A 21,902-nucleotide genomic window follows, 5' to 3' on the forward strand; every position below is an offset into this window, starting at 1 on the left:
TTAAAAGCCTCTTAAAACTGCAAACATAATATTGGAGGCAACACAAATAGTATTCTGTAAGGGAAGTAATCATTCCAATTGCTTTTACTTACAAGGACAATATTAAGATACAGCAACCCTAAAATTTGCTTCTAGACTCATTTTTCTTAAGCAAAAACTAAACAACCAAAACTCCCTTAAATATATTCCACCTTTTGATAAACCTGTGTGAGAGGGAGAGAGAGAGAGAGAGGGAAAAAAATGTTAATAAGGGAACATCTTGTTTTCCAAGTTTCAGAGGAAGGATATAAATAAATTACAAGCAGTTTTACTTATTTAGACGTCTTGAAAGTGTCTGTCTGTCTGTTTTTACAACAAGGTTAATAATATATAGAAATTTCCCCATGGCATATACCTTTTCTTTCATGGAGTGATACTTTGCTGTACATAACTCTACAATATGTAAACACTTCAGTTGATGATATTCAAGGCCTATTCAAGGTCTCCCATAACTTCAAATGGAAAGTCCAAGGACTGAATGGGTGGGAGCGGGGGGAAACTGAGGTTCTTTCTCTACTCCAGGTCAGGGTTAAGGGAACTTGACCAGGTAGGATGGGGGAAGCTTGCAAAGTCTGCTGAGCGTGCTTTGTTGGCCAAAGGCTTAAGTTTCAATTGCTTTCATGCTGGCATCTTTCAGTGTCACTAAATTCACTGTGAATATTATTTAGGTATGCGGGAAATGATGGAGAGCAATTTCCGTGTTCTGTAATGAAGAGTATTGGCATTGCCTACTTAGACGTCTCACTGGAATTAACCTATGAGCAAACCAGTGTAGTATATCTCGATAAGGAGTTCAGGATCACACCATGACTTGATCAACAGTAAATGTGTCTGAGTGAAAGATGTTGTTTACCTTTTATATTCTATCTGATCAGAATTGATTGGAATGTCTTGTGACTCAACACTGTGTAACCACGGCTACAGTCCCTGCATCTGTTGTGAATCAAACTCCTGAACTCGAGGTGGCATCATGAATTTTTGCCTTTGAAGCTCCTTGAGTATAGAATTGCACTGGATTCTAGAATTAATTGCTTAAGTTTACAAGGAAAATATTCAGCTGCAAAAATAGTTCTCTCCAGAGAATCACCGTTGGGTTACATTTTAGAATTTCCCATTGTAAATTGTCCAGCAGATTTCCTTTCATAAGCAATGATAGCAGTGCATGCTGATGAATGCCTTACAGTTAACTCCAAAGTTGTATAGTTACTTGCAGTGATTCAAGGTGTAATATCTTTCTATAATATTTTGGTCTTTTTTCAGTGGAAACATAACTTGTTTCTGCAATATGTGATAGAAAACTCTGTGAAATAAAATATTTTTGTGAAATATTTTCACAACATTTGGTGGGTGTTTTTTTGTTTTCCACGTTATTTACAGATTAATTCGACATTACTGAGCTCTATGTAATTGCTCCATTAACTTTTGTTGTTTGCCTAGTGTTCTACTAACTCAAGAGAAGATGGGGCATTTGTTCATAATGTGAATTAACTTGATACCTGAGGGTTAAATCTCTATTTTTGCTGAACAAAAATGGCCAGAGTAGTGAAAATTAATACAGTCTTTATGCTCTTTTTGTGTAACCAATACATTGGAAAAACGCTTAGTTGAGAATTCTCCAGATGGGAGAAAATCACCGTTGTGAAGTCCAGCTGTTTTCGCTTCCACATAGTGCTGTAGACGAGAGCAAAGAGGCCTTTACTGTAGTGTGGACTGGATTACTGTTTAAATACTCTATATATATTCTCACATCTTTTCTAAGGAATAAACATGAATTTGGAATGTGATTGTCTTGGGTGGGGGAAAAGAGAGGTAACATTGGAAAGGGCCAAATACATTAATTTTTGAAACTAAAATTCTGCAAATGAAGAAAATTAGTGAAAACATTTTTCCTGAACCGAATGCATTGAAAAGCCACATACTGCTGCTCTTCTAATATAGCTATGATAGTGACTGTGTCCATTTTCACAGGAGCATGTTTCGTTCCTGTTTGTAACATGTGCAACTTAAAGAGAGGAACTGTAAAATAATCTCCAAACCGTACATAGGAAATGCAGCTGATACTTCCTGTAGAGTCAAAGGATTTCATCCTTTGGGCCTAAAGTACAAAATTCCCTAAATAGGCTCTGAACAATAGCAAGAGAGAATATTAGCTGAGGAAAAAAGCCATTTCTAGGCATAGGCAGCTGTTTTACTCTGCAGTTGACTTTTATCAGTTTGTCTATTAACAATTATTAAATTAGGCTTTCGATCATCTCTCGAAGACTGGAATGTGCTTCTCTATCCTCAATCCCCCTTAGCAGCTGAGGGAGGAAAATCTGGCCATCATGCAATTACGTGCCTATTATTGAGCCCTTGACAAGCATTGAAATCAACAGGGTTAAATTGCTGCCAAACACTGACATTTCCTGCCCTAACCCTGAGGTCTTTTTTTATTTAAGGGAAGAGGGGGAAAAAATATAAGCCAGAGCAGAGGGTGACTAAGGAGGACTAGAACTTGATATTTTGCAATTCGTAAACTTAAGAAATGTTCCCTTAATTAATAACATATGACTGAGACACACACACACACACTCAGTGCTGTACTAAATGTCTTTCTGTTATCCCACTCTTCTTGGCATGGTTCATGATACTTTGCTTATTTATCAGTTTGCTTGTGCAATGTTGCGTTCAAGGGCAAAGTGCACAGAGGGATTTTAATACTTCTCTAGTGGTTACATGCACTGTGCAAATGAACAGATAGTTAACCAGAGAGAATTCAGTGTTTGTGTTTTGAGTTCATGCTGGCATGATGAGGGGTCAGTTTAACCCAAAGACTGAAAAACAAAAAAAAAGTTTGAGACTGAGCCCTGGTCTACCCTGGCAGGGGGAGGGAATCAATCTGAGTTATGCAAGCTATGTGAATAACATAGCCGAAGTCAACGTACTTAGATCGACTCACTGTGGTGTCTTCATCACGATGAGTCAACTGCTGCCGCTCCCCCATAGACTCTGCCCCCTCCTCTGGCAGCGCTGGAGTACAGGAGTCAACGGGAGAACGCTCGGGGGTCGATTTAATCACGTCTAGACTAGACACAATAAATCAATCCCCACTGGATTGATCACTACCTGCCAATCCAGCAAGTAGTGAAGACATACTCTGAGAGAGTCAGAAATGAGGGTGTATTAGAGACCCGAGGCTAAAGCTAAATGAGCGGTTGGTACCAAAATCATTGTTTGCAGAGCTCCAAAGAGCTGAATTCCCTATGGCGCTACAGTGTGAGATTTTAAAGTTGCTGTCTCACAAATAGGGAAACAACAGCTGTGTGTCGTTCAGAAATATAATATAAACTTTAAACAAATAACACTGAAGAGTTTAAAAGAACTGATCTGTTGGATATGTCGCAATTTCTTTTAAAAGATACTTGAGGGATGCCCTTGCATACGTTTCATCCAAGCTATCCCTCTCCATTATTTTTTTAACAATGAATTCAAAATGAGTCAGGAAGTTGCTTCAATAAAGACATGGTATCCTGAGGCAAGTTTTTGATTTATAGTATCTCTTCTTTGCATGGTACCTGTGGAAAAAATGTTTTTCTTCTTACGTGGTAATCATAGAAGCAATTTAGTAATTTGCTAGTTTGGCTTTTCAGTATTTGTCTTACAAGAGAAATGGCTGATCAAATGTTGTACATTAGTATCTTTTTTATATTAATGTTCACATGCAGTAAACTGTTTTTCTGAGCCGTGCTACTGCAACCCTCTGAAAATTTTCATTGATAAGTCAGTTTTTCAGCATTTGTCTGCCGCCATGGTATTCGACCTTTCCAATGCTTGTGGTGAATTATGAAAATGGAATACATGCTCATATAATGTTTCAGCTGCAAATGTACATGCTCTTGGAGCAGCAAGAGTTATAGGTCAATAAAAGCAGTTTTTTTGCTTGAAACAGGCTTATTCAACTCTTAGGAAATCCTGTTTGTTTTATTTTAAAAACATAGCAATTTGAATTTGTAGATGGAGAACTTTACGTCAAAATCTTATATCAGAAATTGCATTAGAATTTGAAGTCCAGATGAGATGTATGGAATGGGCACAGTGTTTCTTTAAATGACTTTCCTACCTTGTGACATCAGCTAATACATACAAGGAAATTACAAGTGAAGAAGAAACTCCCACAATGCTTTGTTGGTGGAATGGGTTTGTAACTTGCAACAATAACATTAATGAAGTGTGTAGGGGGAGCATGGAGTAAATTTTCTTTAAAACATCCATCTAAAATAGTTGTTCAAGTGCTAGCCATTTTCACTGTAGATAATCTGCTAGATTCTTTCTCCAAACTCCTCTGTCACAAACTGCAGCATCTCTAATGAGGTATCCGTGAACCATGAGGTGACATGTTACACTTGGAAAGACAGCTGCTCTTTGGACTCCCCAAACACAGGGTTTGGAATGAATACGGCTCCAAAGAGCCATTTCCCCCTCTCCCTCCTGACAGCTGAAGGTGGACCAGGTATTGGCACATGAAAGGAGGGTGGGAAAAGGCAGAAATAAAAGTGCTGCTAAAGACAACCAAATTTCCCACTTCATGATGCTGAATGTGATCAAAAGGTACTGAGTAAACAGGAACTGAAAGCTCGATTACTGAATGGTCGTACCTTCCTTTGTGCAGACCTCCCAGTAACTTTGGTTGGGATTCTGCTGTGGATTATGGAGAGTACGTCCAAAATGTATTCTCCCCAGATAGCCTGACAGACAGAACCATACACTGGACATTGAGATCTCTGAGCAAACGTTCACCGTGAAAATCACAATTGAAATTAAATGATCTGGCCTTGTCACTTGGCTTCTTTTAGAAGAGACTAGCAAAAGCTGATACTTCGTGAGCAACTGAGCTCCAGAAAACCCAGTTGAAGGGACTGGAAGAAATCTGCTGATGTTGTGAAGGGCAGGGTCTCAACACAAGGGCATTGCCATGTCATCCTTGGAGCAAGTTGCAAGCAACAGCGCGAAATGGAGGGCAGCCGTGCACGAGGCATTGTATTCTGTGTGCCAAGGGCAAACATCAATGTAGAAAACAATACCAAGCCAGGACTCCACATCAAAGATGACCCTGACTGGTCCTGCCAAGAATGTGGTCGCATCTGTGACTCTTGTACCAGCCCTATTGACCATCTGAGGGACCATACGAGGCATAACTTTCAAAGTATGTTGTAGCAGTAGTCATTGCGGATTTACTAGGCTACATGTGAGTCTGTGTGTATGTGGCTTGCTTTGGTTTGCGTTTTTATGTTTATACTGAGATATTTTGAAGACCAAGTTTTCTCTCTCCAATGGGCAAAAGGAAGGCAAATGTTAAGCTTGGTCTCTAAAGCAGAATTCTATTTTAAGGCACTAATTGTTCATGATGAAATTAAAAGGGAATATTGTCTAGTCAATGTACTTAGACGTGGGGGAGTATTTATTTAAAAGAATGCTTTGTTGTTGTTGAAGGAAACATCATTCAGAACAGTGACATTCTATTTTAGTGGTGCAAGAAGTAGGCGTTGGCTTTCCTTATAGGTTTGCAAAAGCATTAATGAAATAACTTCATCTCTGTGGAGAGATTCCCTTTTCTAGCCGGTCAGAAGCCTTTGCTGAAATGGCATCTGCTTCGTATTCTGAATCTGAGTTATGAGCTCTGATATGCTTTCACATGGATTCTCGGGTTCCATCAGTAGTTGCCAGAAATTAAAGTGGGGAGAGGAGGGGATGCACACTATCAAATTTTCTAGCCTCACTTGCTCACATCACATGATTACCGTTAAACAAAAAATACCTTGCCTTGACTTTAATAGTTTTATGTGAGGCAGCTAAGACGATGGAGGCATATCAAGCTAACTGTCTATTAAGATAACATGCTGCTTTACATAGGATGAAATAATACAGAACTAGGTGGGTAGAACAAATAATGTGTTCAATCCCAAGAGTTCTGCTATTTCTCTGTCAGTTTGACATCTGCCTGCATAGAAAATGGAAACCTATAGGTAGGGAATTGGGCCTGATGTGCAGCATTGAACTGTCACTTCCATGTTAGTGAGTGTAACCTCAAAAAAACAAAAAACTACACAAAACCTCATCACAGGCAAAAAATGATGAGGAGATGCAAAGTAATTCCTTAAACGTCTATAGCTGCACCAGACCCCAGGGGTCTGAATCCTGCAATGAAGTCAGCTTCCTTCGTAACTACACCTGTACTAACAGGGGCAGTGGTGTTAGTTCAATATTGCAAAGGAAGGTTTAATTCCAAAATACTTTTACTGGAATTTTTTTTGTTTTAAAATGGAAACATCTCAATCTTCTCTTTTGTTAATGTACTTAACTTTGGAACCGATGTTTGACAGGACGGTGGTTCTATACTGCGCACTGGGACGACGAAAAATTGTAAAAGTGAAACCACATTCCTGTCTACAAAATGAAGAACATCTTATTTTTTGCCTGCTTGTATAAGTAATGGATGTTGGATTCTACTTTAAACAAAATGGGTTTGGAGTTTATATGACTTAATTTAATGATTATTTTTTTTTAAACAAAACAGTTATTTGTTCCATAGAGAAAGGTGTTTCACTTTCTCAGCTTTTCTCAGAGTAGGTCATAATTTAACAGGAGGCCAAATTTAGTTTTTGTAGAAGAGCTAGTTGAGGAACCCTGAAGATTAAGTGCAATATTTTCATTGGATTTATTTTAAAATTTTTTATTTTAAATATTCTCCTGTGGTATCTGCCCCCAGAATGGTAGCTCTGTGAGAAGCAACTGAAGATTAAACTGACAAATTTATTCTCCCTGCACAGGTTTAAATGAAATCCAAAAAGAAACAATCAGCATTAATGTGGAAGGGTTTTTTAAATCCTGTCATTTTTATAAAACGAGGTGTCAGTAACAGACAAGAGAATTTGTTAAAAATCTGCTTCATATTACACTGTGTAGTGTCAGATTCTTCCACGCTTACTCTCTATTGAATAGTATCTTACTCTGCAAGTAGTTGCATTGCGACTACTTGCTGAGTAAAGTGCTATTCAGTGTGACAGAGTGGAGTGATGTAAATTGTTGACTTAAATGAGATTGAAGTGGTCTAAAGCCAATATGAAAATTTGTGCAATTAAAATTTGAGATTAGAATTTATAAGGAACTGAATTATAAATGCCGTTTGGTTTTTTTAAAATGCTACAATGGGTAGGGTGTCTTATGAATTTGACAAAACTGCTATAGGTAAAAAACAAAATATTGAAAAATAAGGTCTTGATCCTGCAAACGCATAATCAGATTTTGTGAATAAAGCAACATATGTGATTGTCTCTAGTGGGATTACTTGGGTTAAAGTGATGCATGTGCATAAGTGTTTACAACATCAGGACTAAAACTGGATCTTTATTGTGACAAAGGTCAGTACAAAACACAATTGTTTCAGTGTTAAGAATGCAAGGTGATGTAGATTGGGCCCCTTTTTTAAAAATACACAGGCAATCAAGTAAGGTTGCTAACCCCATATTTAGCCATCTAAGGGTGGGATTTTTCAAAAGCATTTAAGTGATAAATCACAGGTCCCAAAGACTTCAGACTGCAAGCCCTGATGGAGTAGTGTAGCCTGGTTGAAGAATTGTAGCTTTCTTGACTTGTGGAGGCTCAATCCATCAGAAAGTGGTGGTGGTGGTGTTTGCAACTATAGCATGGGCTATTTGCCTATCAGCTTTGTGTTTGAGTTGTGGTGTTCTCACAGTAAGGGTGTTAATGCTTGTCCCTTTCCAGCCTAGGTGAGGATTTTAATGTGAAGCTTCTTAGCAGAAGAAATTTCCATGTAAAATCAGAAATTTCACTAATAATTAGGCAATAAATTAAAGAAGCAAATATAAAATACCTGCTTTAGCAATTTAAGACTATAAAGCAGAAGGAAAGAAACTAGCAATATATAAATACGTGTTTAATTTTTTTTAATTGTCTTAAAAAGACATCGGTTTAAACATCCCCCCAACAAACCTTAATTTATCCGCCTTAGTGTTGATACAGAGAATAGATTAAATGTTTTTGAGTAGTTGAATTGTTTACTTATCAAGTGTGTGTGTGAGTGAGAGAGAATCAGTTTGCAAGAAGCAAGCTTGTGACCAATGCTTAGATGGGTGACAAGACACATCTGTTGTTAACTTTAAATCCTCACGTTTGATGAAGTGTAGAGACAGGCCAAATTGTAATTTACATGCTGAACTCACAGTGCGACGGGTTACTGTTGTGGCATGAAACAGCGTAAGAGCGTAAATAAATTTCACGGGATAAAAGAAAGGGCTTGGAGTGGATTGACTCCTATTGTCAGCTTTTACAAAGTGTATGCAGCACAATGTACCACCTGAGCTCAGATCGGCTAAAGGAAATCGTCTTCAGCAAATAAAGCTTTCTTTGGGACTCAGTTTTATTAGATAGGAGATTATTTGGTTTTGAGGGTCACTCTGGAGCAGAGTTTGAATGAACTGAAGTTTCTTTCCAAGATAAACACAGACTCAGTACGGAATATCTGGGTTTACTGTTACACACAGTTGTGTGTTAGGGGCTTGCACCTGGCATTGTAGAGTGAGCATTAAAAGCTTGTGAAGAATTGCTGTGACAGCATTTGGCACATCCTATAGACTGGATTGTTGGGCTGGACTTGGTACTGGCCTTTTGCCAGCAGTTTGTTAAGCTTTTCTTTGCAGCACTACCCAGCACTTAAGCATTTGTTGTTGTGGCAGTGAGGTGTAATTATTTAAAATCTGCATCCTAACAGTCTCTCATAAATTATCCCTGCTTGTTTCTTTACACTTTCAAAAGGTAACAAAATGCCATAATTTGGATAGACAGATTCTACCCCCACCCACATCCCTGTAGTGGCAACTCTAAAAGCAATCTCTCTTCTGATAGTTCTGTAATACCTTCTTTTTCGAATGCTTGTTTGCGTGCATGCCAGCCAAAAGATTTTTGCCTTAGCAGCATCCAGAGGGTCAGCATGGGTGCCCCCTGGAGTCGCTCCTTCATGGTGCCCAATATAGTGCCCTGCCGACTCCCCACCCCTTCAGTTCCATCTCACGACTGATGACGGCTAGCTGGAACATCCCTCGCCCTTAGCTCCAAGCTCTTTGGACACAGGAAATCTGCAGAATGGCAATGTGGTCCTCAATACACACTTTCACGACGCACTATGACATCACACAACAGGCGAGAGATGATGCAGACGAGATGTGCTCCAATCAGTAAATGACTCCGATCCCACCTTCTGAACTTCGGCTTGTGAGTCACCTGATTGGAATGGACAGGAACAAGCACTGGAAGAAGAAAAAAGAGTTACTCACCATCTGGTAACTGTTGCTCTTCGAGATCTGTTGTTCATGTCCATTCCAATACCTACCTGCCCTCCTTACCCCTCTGTCGGAGCAGCCGGCAAGAAGGAACTGAAGGGGTGGGGGTCAGCAGGGCGCAGTATTGGGCATCATGAAGGTGCGACTCTAGAGGTCGCCCAGGCCAACCCTACAGACACTGCTAAGGGCAAAATCTTCCAGCTGGCATGCGCACGGCGTGCACTCACTTGATTGGAATGGACAAGAACAGCACATCTCGAAGAACAACAGTTACCAGAAGGTGAGTAACTATTTTGTCATGACTTCCAAAGAGATCACTGCAGGTTGAGGTTTAAATATAGCACTGTTTTTGTGCTGATTTTCATAAATAAAACCGATCTCCTCTCTTCTATATTAGTCAGGCCTACTGTTTGCGAAGATAGGGAAGGAAGGATGCAAAAGTGTGCTGACTTTTATCCTACTGAGTCTTCTGCTCAAACGTGGAAAGCTGTGTGCAAAAATCTACCAAACACGTGAAACATCAAGAGAGAAATGAGATCAAGTGAAATGTGTGTGAGAACGGCAGTCAAATTCATATCACAGCCACATGGTGCTCGAGTGGTTAGTTGGGAAGTGCAAGAACTCTCAGGCGTAGGTACTGAAACAGATGAAATGCAGTCTTGAAGGAAAGAGGTTTGTAAGTGGTTTGAGGCTTAATGGTATCTTGTGACTGATCTTTGACAGGCAGTAAGAGGGCACTGGTGCTTACCCCTGAACAGAATGAAACAAGGAATTTTTTGCGAAACGAAAAACTGAACTTGGTGATGTTTAAATTCCCCTTCTCTGGGTTTGGGAAGTTGAGTTCTCCCCAGAATAACTTTTTATGGAAGTAGAAACCATCTGACTAGCAGATGACACCTTTACTGTTGCCTGTTGTTAGTTTTCCTACCATAAATCATCTGATCTGGTTCTCTGTTGCTCTAGCACTTCCCAGTATATAGAAGCACTGCTGCTTGCCCAAGAGAAGCTTTCTTGTAGAAGATAGTCTTCTCATGCTAAATCTTTAAGGCTAGATATTTTGAAGCATCAGAACCCAGTTTTTGTTTTTCTGCCATCCTCTCTTCACATTGTGCTCTGCCAAATTAGACTAAGGCCCAGATTTTATAAGGTATTTGGAGTTTCTGCATTAGCATTACAATGTCTTAAGTTTATTTTCAGAAGGGATTTAGGCACTTGGAAGCCAAAATCATACTAACAGTCAATGAGATTTTGATTGTGAAGTGCCTAAATCCTTTTTGAAAATGACTTAGGCTCCTGAATCAGTTAGGCATTGCACTGCTGAGTGTAGAACTAACCCCCCAAATACGTTGTGAAATCTGGGCCTTTATCAGAGTTTCACAAGGGTGGAGGGAGGAGGTCTTCTGGGTGCAGACTGTATACAAGCCAGTCCCCTGGAGACCACCAGTTGTCCATAAGTGCAGAAGAGGCATCTGAAGAACCTTTTTTGTGCTGTGCCTCCAACACCTGCCAATATTGTGTCGTGCTCTCTGACAGATCCTTACTTTTGTCTTATGAAGACTCTGATTCAGGAGATTCCTCTGAGAAGCAGAAAGGATAAAATCTGTTTAGCTCAAGACAGGTGCATCTGTGGAGTGCAGGTGTAACCCTCAGGGCCTAGTTCCTCTGCTAATCTTCATGGAGTGCGGCCTGGGGGGGGATAATCAGCGCTGAGTTCCTCTGCTCACTTGTCTGGATTGCAGCATGGAAGACATGGCTATAGACCTGTGCAGATTCCTGTAGGTGTGCATACACCATCTCCTACTCTTACCCTACAGAGGAAATATGTCCTCCTTAGGGGAGGGAGGGAGGTCAGTGCTCAGAGACTCGTATAGTAAAATATACTAAAAGATCTCCTCAGAAAATAGACTCTTTCAGGCAAGAGTATTCAGAGTATTGTAAACTATGCTTACGGGTTATGAGGACTACATATGCTCTAGCCAAGCTATATATGCATGCATGAGGATAATGTATATCCCTCCTCATGCACCCTGGGAAGGTGTAAGCAGTGGGATAGATGTTTTCCACCATGCTGAAAAGACGAGGAAAGTATCGGGATCTTGTTGTCGTTCACCATGTCCTAATGTCCAAGGTATTGCTTGCCTAATGGAAGGAGAGGCCTCGTGGCGCACCCTTTCTTTTTCTTTCTTTCTTTCTTTCTACCCACCCAGCCCAGCCTCCATTTTTAAGGCCAGAAGGATCCTCAGTGTGCCCCATTTATCACTGCCACAGATAAATTTGGCTACTTTTTCCAGGTGGTCAGGGACTCAGCGTTTCTAACCGGGGGAGATGTTTATCACATACAGGTCCTACAGACAGTCAGGTCCTGACCAGCATCATCTCAATCTTCTCCTTCTAACCCATTAAGAATCATGTATCAGAATCCAGTCCGTCTGAGTTTGCTCTGGAACGGAGCATCTTAATCCAAAGAGAGTGCTCAGAAGAGGGAATATCCATGCTTTTAGCTTCCAGAGATAAATCCATTAAGAGTATATTCAAAGGCCCATTGGTATCGGGACAAAGGTCTCACCTTATGTCTACATTAGTATCATGGATTCTTGAATTTCTACAAGTTGGACTCAGGCTGGGCCTGGCAATTCAGACACTTAAAGGCCAAGTTGCTGCTGTGTCCAGCATTCTTAATGCAGTGGGAAAGTAGTGTATTTCCTCTTGCGCAGATGTCCAGCGTTTTTTGGTTGGTTGGTTGGTTTTTTTGCCGGCAGCATCTCTGCTACATCCTCCTGAAGTGCACAGAATTCTTTCCTGGGATCTTAACCGGGTTCCCAATGCCATTACAGGTTCTCCATTTGAACCACTCCCGAAGGTGTTTCATTACTTTCTAACCATTAAAATGGCCCTTTCGATAGCAGTTGTGTCAGCACACATAGTGTCTGACCTGAAGCTGTTTTTCCTGGAATTTCAGTCAGTATTGCACGTTTCTTAAAGATCAAGTGGGCACTCAGAACAGACACCATGTTCATAGCAAAGATTAATCCCAGGCTTCATAGAGCACAGGAAATGACTTGGAAATTGTCATTCTATCATTCTGCCCAGTTCTGACGCTCCCCATATTGAAACTGTGGCATACTTTGAACATGCACAGAGCTCTCAAAAGAATATCCACCGCAGTGCTCAGTTCAGAAAGGTTCATGTGTTGTTCGTGTTTTCTATTCCAGTGTCAAAAGGAAAGAGAGCTTCAACAATTTCCATTTTCCAAGTAGCTAAGCTAGTGTACCTCAAAGCATAGAAGTCAGAAAGTGTAACTCCATCTTCCAAAATAAGGGGCGCTCATTGAGCTGTGGCAACTTCAGGGGTAGAAAGATCATATGCGTCATATGAGTAAATTTGTGTAGAGCAGCCACCTGGTCATCTGTTCATATGTTCTCCATATTCTCCAAGTTGGACTTCCAGGCATTTACTTCTACTTTCCAGAGAGGGGTGCTCCTTACTGTAGGATTCCAGTAATTATTAGGAAAGGATAACAGTCTTTTTGCATCGGTATGTAACTGTGTATGGTTCCCCCATTCCTCCCCTATGTAAATCCCAATGTCACGGCTCTGTAGACCTTATGAATAAGAGTAGGAAAATTTATCTCTGTTGTCATAAACAGATAGCTAAGGGTTAATGTCTATTTCACCTGCAAAGGGGTAACCAAACACCTGACCAGAGGACCAATCAAGAAACAAGATTTTTCAAATCTCAACGGAGGGAACTTCTGGGTGTGTGTTTTTCTCTCTCTGTTGCACTCGGCTCTGAGAGTGAACTGTCTCTTTCCAAGTTTTCTAATCTTCTGTTTCCAAGTGTAAGTACAAAGGTAGAAGACAATAGGTTTTTATATTGTTTTTGTATTTACGTGTGTAGTTGCTGGAATGTTTTAAATTGGATTTCTTTTTGGATAAGGCTGTTTATTCATTTTTCTTTTAAGCCATTAACCCTGTATATGGTCATCTTGATACAGAGAACATTTTTATGTCTTTTTCTTTCTTTTTATATAAAGCTTTCTTTTTAAAACTCGTTGGATTTTCTTTTCTAGTTGAGGCTCAGGGGGATAGGAATCTCTGTGCTAGGGTTACGGTCTCTCTCAGGGAAAGACAGGGCAGAGTTGCAAAGCTTACCTTTGCAGGGACTCTGACTGAGGGTGAAAAGAAACTGGATCTCTCTGTTTTGCATTTCAAGGAATTGAAATAGGGTGATCGTCCAGAGCCATCCAGGGAGGGGAAGCCTGGGGAGGAAATAAAGAGGAGACAAGGGGAGGGGGTTATTTCCCTTTGTTGTAGACTCAGGGCATCTGAGTATTGGGCTCCCCCAGGGAAGGTTTTGGGGAGACCAGAGTGAGCCAGACACTGGGAATCTGGCTGGTGGCAGCGCTATCAGATCCAAGCTGGTAATTAAGCTTGGAGGGTTCATGCAGGCACTCACATTTTGGACGCTAAGGTTCAGAATTGGGACTTACGCTTATAACATCTGCCTTACCTGAAAATTTTCTTTCTTGGAGTCATGAGATCCACAGATCCAACCTACCCTGAATGGGCTGCTAATTGGGAAAAGCTATGGGATTATTAATTGGCACTGACAGTTTGGTTGTTCATCAGATTCCTTGCTCAGCAGGAGATTTGCTCTGTTTAGTCTTAAGGCTTAATTTTCCTTATGGATATGGAGTGTTTAGAGATTTCCTAGGCTATCATCAGACATGGAGCCCAAACTCTCCTGCATCCATTGCTTCATAGAGCAGAAATCTAGTGTCATCAATCTATTCACCTCATTACTCCAGAAGGGAAAAATTTCAGGTAAGGCACAGATAAATTTTCCAGTTCCTACATGTTGTAGTATCTATTTCAGACATAGAGATTGAGACTGGTCTTTTCCAGTGGTGCCAGGGTTTAAATAAACAACAATAAACAATTTCTTCTTTTGTTCTGTTTTCTGAGCCCCTTCTCCCCCCCACCCCAGTCCTCCAGTAGCTGATACTGGTTATGCTACTTCTAACCACTACACTCCTCTTCCATTGTATGTAATGTTCACTCCTGGGTGAAAAAAAGAATAATCCAATCTTCTCCTGGATAATGCTCAGTCAGTGTTGTTTGTACAGGCAGTGAAGGATCCTTTAGCGCAAATGTATTAATCTGATCTTGCTTTGTTTTCCCATCTATATAATTCACGTGGTTAATCAATGCTTATTTATTCTTAGAGATATATATTTTCAATTTGATGTGTAGCACTTAGCCATACAACTCCATTGGCATAAATGCATCATGGTAATGTACCTCTTGATCATGGCTTTTAAGACTTGCTTTATATATGAAAATTGTGTCATGTAATGATCTGAAACTTTGCCAAAGAGGAGTGACTAAAATGTGAATGATCATGAGTCATTTTTGAAAACAGAACTGTAAAGGATATCTGGGATTACCATCGCCTACTTCAGAGAGCTCCCTTTGGATGAACATAAGTGAAAAACCTGGGATGAGTCAGTTTGAAGATTCATTCCCTCTTATCTCTGCTGTGCACTATTGAAAAACATGTAGCTGCAAACCTCATTCAAATAGGGATGGCTCCAGGAGAGAGAGGCTATTATTTAACACAGATAGGTACTAGATCTGGACTAACCCGAGGTATCTGTCGTAGAGTTGTTGTGTTCGAAGGTTGGGCTGTGAAGTAAAAGGGCGAGGCTACCAGAGAGACCCTTGCCCAGTGCTGCTCATGGACAAGTAGAAATGAAAACAGCACTGGCTGGAGGGAAGGAGCAGATTTAACCTTCTGCCAGTGTTAGTGGTGTTTCTTGCTGGTTAATTCTAGGTAAGGCTACGTTTTAGTCACGGGTATTTGTAGTACAAGTCATGGACAATAAACAAAAATTCACAGGCCTGTGACCTGTCCATGACTTTTGCTAAAAATACCCCTCCCTGACTAAAACTGGGGGAGGGGGGTGTGGGGGGGATTTGGGGGCACCGCAGGTGCTGGGGATGGGGGCACGGGTGGTGGGGCTAGTGCAGTCTCCTTACCCAGCTCCTGTGAAGCAGCCGCCCTAGCTCCATGTGCTCCCTCCGCTCCGTCCCAAGCCAATGGGAGCTGCAGGGGTGATGCCTGGATGCTGGCAGAGGCAGCATGTGAAGCTGAGGGAGAGGAGTCCCTCCTCCCGGTAAACAGCGGCCCTGAGCCCTGATCCCCCACCACACCCAAACTCCTGCTGCTGGGAGGTGAGGGGGCCTGAGACTGCCCCAGCAGCAGCCAGTGCGACTGACCCAGAGGCTGCCCGAGCTGCTCTGGCGGCTCCTGGGCCAGCCGCACAAGTCACAGAAAATCACGGAATCTGTGACCTTTGTGAAAAACATGGAGCTCTACTTAGGTTGCCTAGTACTTTTCCATTTTTTGAAAAACTTCTGCAGCCAAGAAGCTCTGACATTATTTTCAGCAGAGGTTGCATTGTTTACAGTTTGTAGCTGAAGTTAGGTATGTGCATATTCATTATGATAGTCCTTACTTACATGGTCACATGCTATCTTTCCCACAGAGCTCCTGCCTCCTTCAGTGCACAGGAGAGAGGCACAAGGGGACGGAGTTAAGGTTGCCTGAGCAACTATAAATCTGGCATTTCCTAACTTCAGAGTGTTTGTCTTTGCAACCTAAATAACATGTTTAGATGTGATATCCAGTTTAGATTAAGGTATGCAGGGAAGCAACCCATCACTCTGTCTTGTCCTGCAAAGAGCCATGCACACCCAACATGGTGAGTAAGGGTGCGTGTGCTTGTGTGTGTGAGAGAGAATAAATCGATTGTCTGCCATCATGCTGTGTTCCAGGTAGAACTACGAACAGCTGAACTACAGCTACGAGCTGCAGCCGACTGGTATTTCTGCTCCTTTTTATCAGTGTTCTTTCCCGCGCTGTTGTGGGTGTGTGTGTGTTTTCTTTTGTGACTGACATGTAATTTTCTTCTCCGTCCCCCTTTTTCTTTTTAAAGGTAAACCCAACACCTCAGGGTGAGCGAGCACTGCTGAAGATGATGTATTGTCCATATTGTCGAGGCCTAGTTACTGTGAGGCCGTGTTACAACTACTGCTTTAATGTCATGAGAGGCTGTTTAGCCAATCAAGGGGATCTGGACACAGAGTGGAATAACTTTATAGGTGAGACAATGTGGATTATAACTGTGCGTGTAAGTATGTGTCTGGCATGGCGTGTTCCCATTTGCACTGCATTTGTATGTGGTACTGAAGATGCTTCTTGCTTCTTATCTACGTGCAGAAATCTTTATATTCCTGTCAGTGGGTCTGCTAGGTGCCAACATGGAACTTTTACCTCATGACCCTCAATGTGTCTATATCAAAATCATTCTCCAGTTCATACGATTTTCAGAATAAATTTGACCTACAGCATACAAGTAACCTCCTTAGCGCAAAACTGTGTTTTATTGTGTCTTTTATGTCTCTTGAAGGTTACTGAAATAGGTCAACCTTTTTAATAATGGGAGGTAAAAAAAAGGTGCACATATGGCACACACATTTCATCTGGCTAGCACTTCATCTCTGGACCATCACAATTCTACCCATTCTTCTATTTGCTTTGTAGGTGGGTAGCCTGAACCCAACACAGTATCCAAGAAAGCGAAAGTCCTGTCTAATGGCCTCAGAGAATTCTCCACTGCAGTAATGGGGATTGTCTGTGATAGAGGTTTGATACCTCTTAAGACTCTCTGCCCCAAGACACATACATCTTATGCTGCTGACCATTCGCTGGTGTCACACATTGCTCTGCTATTACAACCTTGCAGCTCTTTCATCTGTTTAACAAAAGAACAGCCACAGTGGTCCATCTAGCCCACTATCCTTCAGAGGGAGTGAACAAAACAGGGTACTTTGAGTGATCCATCCACTGTTGTCCAGTCCCAGCTTCTGGCAGTTGGAGGCTTAGGACACCTGGAGCATAGAGTTGTATCCCAGTTATACTTTTGGTCTTCACAACATCCCCTGGCAATGAGTTCCACAGATTTGCTCTGTGTGTGTGTGAAGAAATACTTCCGTTTGTTTTTTTTAAACCTGCTGCCTATTAATTTCATTGGGTGACCCTTGGTTCTTGTGTTTATGTGGAGGAGTAAGTAATACTTCCTTCTTGACTTTCTCCACACCAGTCATGATTTTATAGACTTGTATCATATTCCCCCTTAGTCGTCTCTCAATCTTTTTACTTCTTCCTCATATGGAAGCTGTTCCACACCCCTAATAACTTTGTTGCCCTTCTCTGTACTTTTCCCAATTCTAATGTATCTTTTTTTGGGATGGGGTCATCAGAACCACGTGCAGTGTTCAAGGTGTGGGCATCCCATGGATTCATGTAGTGGCATTAGGATATTTTCTGTCCCTTTCCTAATGGTTCCTAACATTCTGTTAGCTTTTTTGCCTGCTGCTGCACATTGAGTAGATGTTTTCAGAGAACCACTCATAGTGACTTCAAGTTCTCTTTCTTGAGTGGTAACAGCTAATTTAGACCCCATCATATTGGTTATATAGTTGGGATTTTTTCCCCAACATGCATTACTTTGCACATATCAACCCTAAAATTTAATCTGCCATTTTGTTGGTCAGTCATCCAGTTTGGTGAGATCTCTTCGTGACTCTCGTCAGCCAGCTTTGGATTTAACTATCTTTGGCAATTGTGTCGTCTGCAAATTTTGCCACTTCGCTGCTTAACCCGTTTTCCAGATTATTTATGAATATGTAGAACAGCACTGGTCCCAGCACAGATCCTTGGGGGACCCTGCTGTATACATCTCTCCATTGTGAAAATTGACCATTTATTCCTCTCCTTTCCAATGTCTCCTAAATTATCTCTAGCACAAGAAAATGATGTAATACTTGTGCTTTTATAACATATGTAGAGGTTGGGATAAATGAATGACCAGGTTAGACAAGAACTGGCATTAAACATCCTCTGTAATAGCGTGTTTTGCACCTGCATTTCCTTTCTCTATCTACACAATAAAGGCAACAGATTTTTTTAAAAATACAATAAGATCTGTAAGAATATAGCAAAGCTCTTTAAATACTAGGAAGAAAAGCTCTAACAAGAGGACAAAGTTCCAAAGTTAGTTTCTAACCGTGGGAATCCCCACATTACAGCCAAATGCATTGCCAGCAAGTCACAGATGCACACTAGTGGATGCAGATGTGATAGAGAGCATGGAAACCGTTCATGTGTCTGAAGTGCAGAACCTTAGATTCACTTTGGAAACGGTTAGGAATTGTAGAGTCTGTGCAGAATGTAACTCTGTGATCATCGCTTTGAATTTGCTCTCAGATCAATGGAGGGAGGTACCAATCCTACAATATCTCACAGCTGCTGAAATCACTGTAGTTAATCTGTCCTCTCAAGAGCTAGTAGCTGGATCAATGGAAGAAATCTTCTGCCAGCCTAGCAGCTATTTTTTCATTCCACTGAGCAACATAGCTAGTTTTAGGCCTTCGACATTTTGTTAGTCAGGCATATACAGAATGCTTAAAACATCAGCTGGAGTATTGTGTCCAGTTCTGGGCACCGTATTTCAAGAAAGATGTGGAGAAATTGGAGAGAGTCCAGAGAAGAGCAACAAGAGAGACTTAAAGGTCTAGAGAACATGTCCTATGAAGGAAGGCTGAAAGAATTTGGTTTGTTTAGTATGGAAAAAAGAAGACTGAGAGGGGACATGATAGCAGTTTTCAGGTATCTGAAAGGGTGTCATCAGGAGGTGGGAGAAAACTTGTTCATCTTAGCCTCTAATGATAGAACAAGAAGCAATGGGCTTAAACTCCCACAAGGGAGGTTTAGGTTGGACATTAGGAAAAAGTTCCTAACTGTCAGGGTGGTTGGACACTGGAATAAATTGCTGAGGGAGGTTGCGGAATCTCCATCTGTGGAGATATTTTAAGAGTAGGTTAGATAAATGTCTATCAGGGATGGTCTAGACAGTATTTGATCCTGCCATGAGGGCAGGGGACTGGACTTGATGACCTCTCGAGGTCCCTTCCCATCCTAGAATCTGTGAATCTATGAGAACCCGAGAGCAGAGGGTGCCATTGAAACCTTGAGAAGATAAGGATTCATACCCACCGCTGGATCCACACCAGACTGGCTTCCACCCTCTCCGCTGCATGGAAACCATTCTTTACCAGTCTCAAGTGATCTTTTCCTGGCTCAGACTCAAGCCCTTGGTTCCATCCTCGTCTCCCTTGACCTTCTGCTGTCTAGGATACTGGCAATCACGCCTTCCTCCAGGAGCCACTGCCATCCTTTTGTCCTACAATCCGTGTACATGGTGTGCCCAAGCCCCGTTTCACTTCCTGTCTGTCCTTGCTGCTAAATCAGCCATCCACACACTGACTCAAGCCAGCTTGTGCAACCTCCCCATCTCTGATATATTTGACTCAAACCCGCTTCCTCTCCATTTCATTCAGGTTGCTGCTGGTAGAATAGTCTCTGTGGCCTGTTGTCACAGCCTTGTCATCGTTGTCCTCCCCCGGATTTTGAGTCATTTTTCTGGCTGTCGGTCACGTTGTGTGTCACGGTAAAACAGCTTGGGCCAGATCCTCAGCTGGTGTAAATTGGCCTAACACTAGCCATGTCAGTGGAGTGACGCTAATAAACTGGCCCTTTGATTTGCCTCCAACGCCCTTTCCCATGCAACCTCTCTTGTATTTGACTTGGTCCGTTTTCCCAGCACCCTCAGTGCCCCTTGATCTCCTTCTCTCTGCAATAGGTGCATATGGCTTTCTCCATGCTGTCCCTTTAACTTGGGGTACCATCCTCAAACCAGTTCATCAAGCCATTATCCCTCCTAAAGCTTTAGTTCTGCCATGAAGTCTGTAGGAATAGCGGGTTGGTGGAGGTGAGGTATTGGTTAGAGTCTCTGTTAAGTACAGGAGCTTCACACTAGGCCCGTAGACCCACATCTTCCATTAAAATGCACACATGCCTTACGTGGTAACTATGCAAAGTTATTACTGTTCCCCAGTCCCTCCTGTTCCTTGCGTCTCCGTCTTGTTTATCGACCCTTGCTAGTAGTGATACCAAACTTGAGTTTGACATTTTAATTTTCAGTCTGGAGTGGGACCAAATTCTCTCTCTGTGAGGTGCCTGGCATGTTTTGGGGTGCTCAGTAAGTGATGATACTTAAGAATAAGGTGAAGAAAACGTTTTAAAGGAGTCTTGATGTGTCTGTAAAAGGATCCTTCAGGCGCAGCTCTCTCTTTTCATGCAATGTGTGCTGATGGCGCGCAAATGGTGCTTGAGTGCCATTGACAAGACAGTGGTGCATTTACATGCAGTAATAGCACATTTTTAAAAGTATTTGGCTCGTAAAGGTTTTCCACTCTTTAAATTGCACGTTTGAAAAAAGGAATTGCTGATAATTACCATATTTTAAGCTAGAGTTTGATGCGCGCGCGCGCGCACACACACACACACACGTTACTTGTCTACATTAACAATGCGTGTGCATAATATTTTCAGATGAAAATTTTGCCTGTTCATTCCGTGGAGGAAGCTAATTACCACTTTAACACTGTTTGAAAGTGCAGCACTAAATTAGGCTTTCGAGAGATCCTCTAGAATACTGACTTTCACACGCGCTCACACAGATGTGAATATTAAGTATTTCAGCCCCAGTAGTAGCTGAAATGGCTTGAAGAGTGGAAGACTTGCAGAGGTCTAGTCCAAGTAGGAAAGAGGAATTCCATGAAAGGGAAGGCATAATGCTAGAAAGCAGACAAAAGAGGAAGCAGCTAATTGCTGCAGGTTATATGCAAGTGAAAATGAAACTTGGGGAGAGCCATCTACACAGTGATGTTCAGTAATTGTGTACAGAAATGAAGATTATTAAACAAGACAAAATAAATAAACATTTGCCAGGAGGAAGGGTGGCACAATTCTCTAAATGTTTTCTCCCCAGAATGTCATCTGCCTGCTCGTTACTTAGGTATTCAGTGCTATACTTGGAAATATATATTTGCTGGCCACACTGGGTGCTAGTTACTTTTTTACGTTGTTTGCTTATTTTTGCCTGGAACATAGGAATTGAGAATGTTAAGATGTGCTTTCTGTCGAAGTTTCTAAAAAAACCCCCAAAACCTCCATGTGCTTCACTTCAAGTGCATGAGGAAATGAAGTCACTTAAGTGTAGCATGTGTGTAAGTCTGTGCAGGATGGGGCCTGAGATTTGTAAACTCTTCAAGGCAGAGAATTTTTCTCTTTTATGTCTATGAAGCACCATGCAAAAGTTGTAACATGTTCAATAATGTTTTAATTGTCATCCCCACTGCTAATTAACTATAAATCATGTCACCAGTTTTGAAATGTGTTCTTGACACAGTTATACAGGGCATGCTTTGTTTCAAATGAGCTATTGGAAAACTCCCCTATGAATGAACAATGTTAATCTCCAGTGCCTTTTCATGATTTTTTCACAGGGGTTTAATCTACTCTAAGATTGTAGAATTCAGTCTCCATATACATCTCTCTACT

At 41.5% G+C, this 21,902-nt stretch overlaps 1 protein-coding gene across 2 annotated transcripts in view; it reads left to right on the forward strand.

The window, feature by feature from the left end:
• The window catches only part of GPC4 (glypican 4), a 111,999-nt gene that overhangs the window by 77,959 nt on the left and 12,138 nt on the right, over positions 1-21,902 (forward strand). For both annotated transcript variants that reach the window (XM_032780163.2, XM_032780164.2), the window contains exon 4: positions 16,372-16,537. In XM_032780163.2, coding sequence (XP_032636054.2) covers positions 16,372-16,537 — 166 coding nt within the window. The remainder of the gene's footprint in view (positions 1-16,371; positions 16,538-21,902) is intronic.

Source organism: Chelonoidis abingdonii, chromosome 8 (assembly GCF_003597395.2).
Source record: "Chelonoidis abingdonii isolate Lonesome George chromosome 8, CheloAbing_2.0, whole genome shotgun sequence".
In the NCBI taxonomy this organism is placed as follows: domain Eukaryota; kingdom Metazoa; phylum Chordata; order Testudines; family Testudinidae; genus Chelonoidis; species Chelonoidis abingdonii.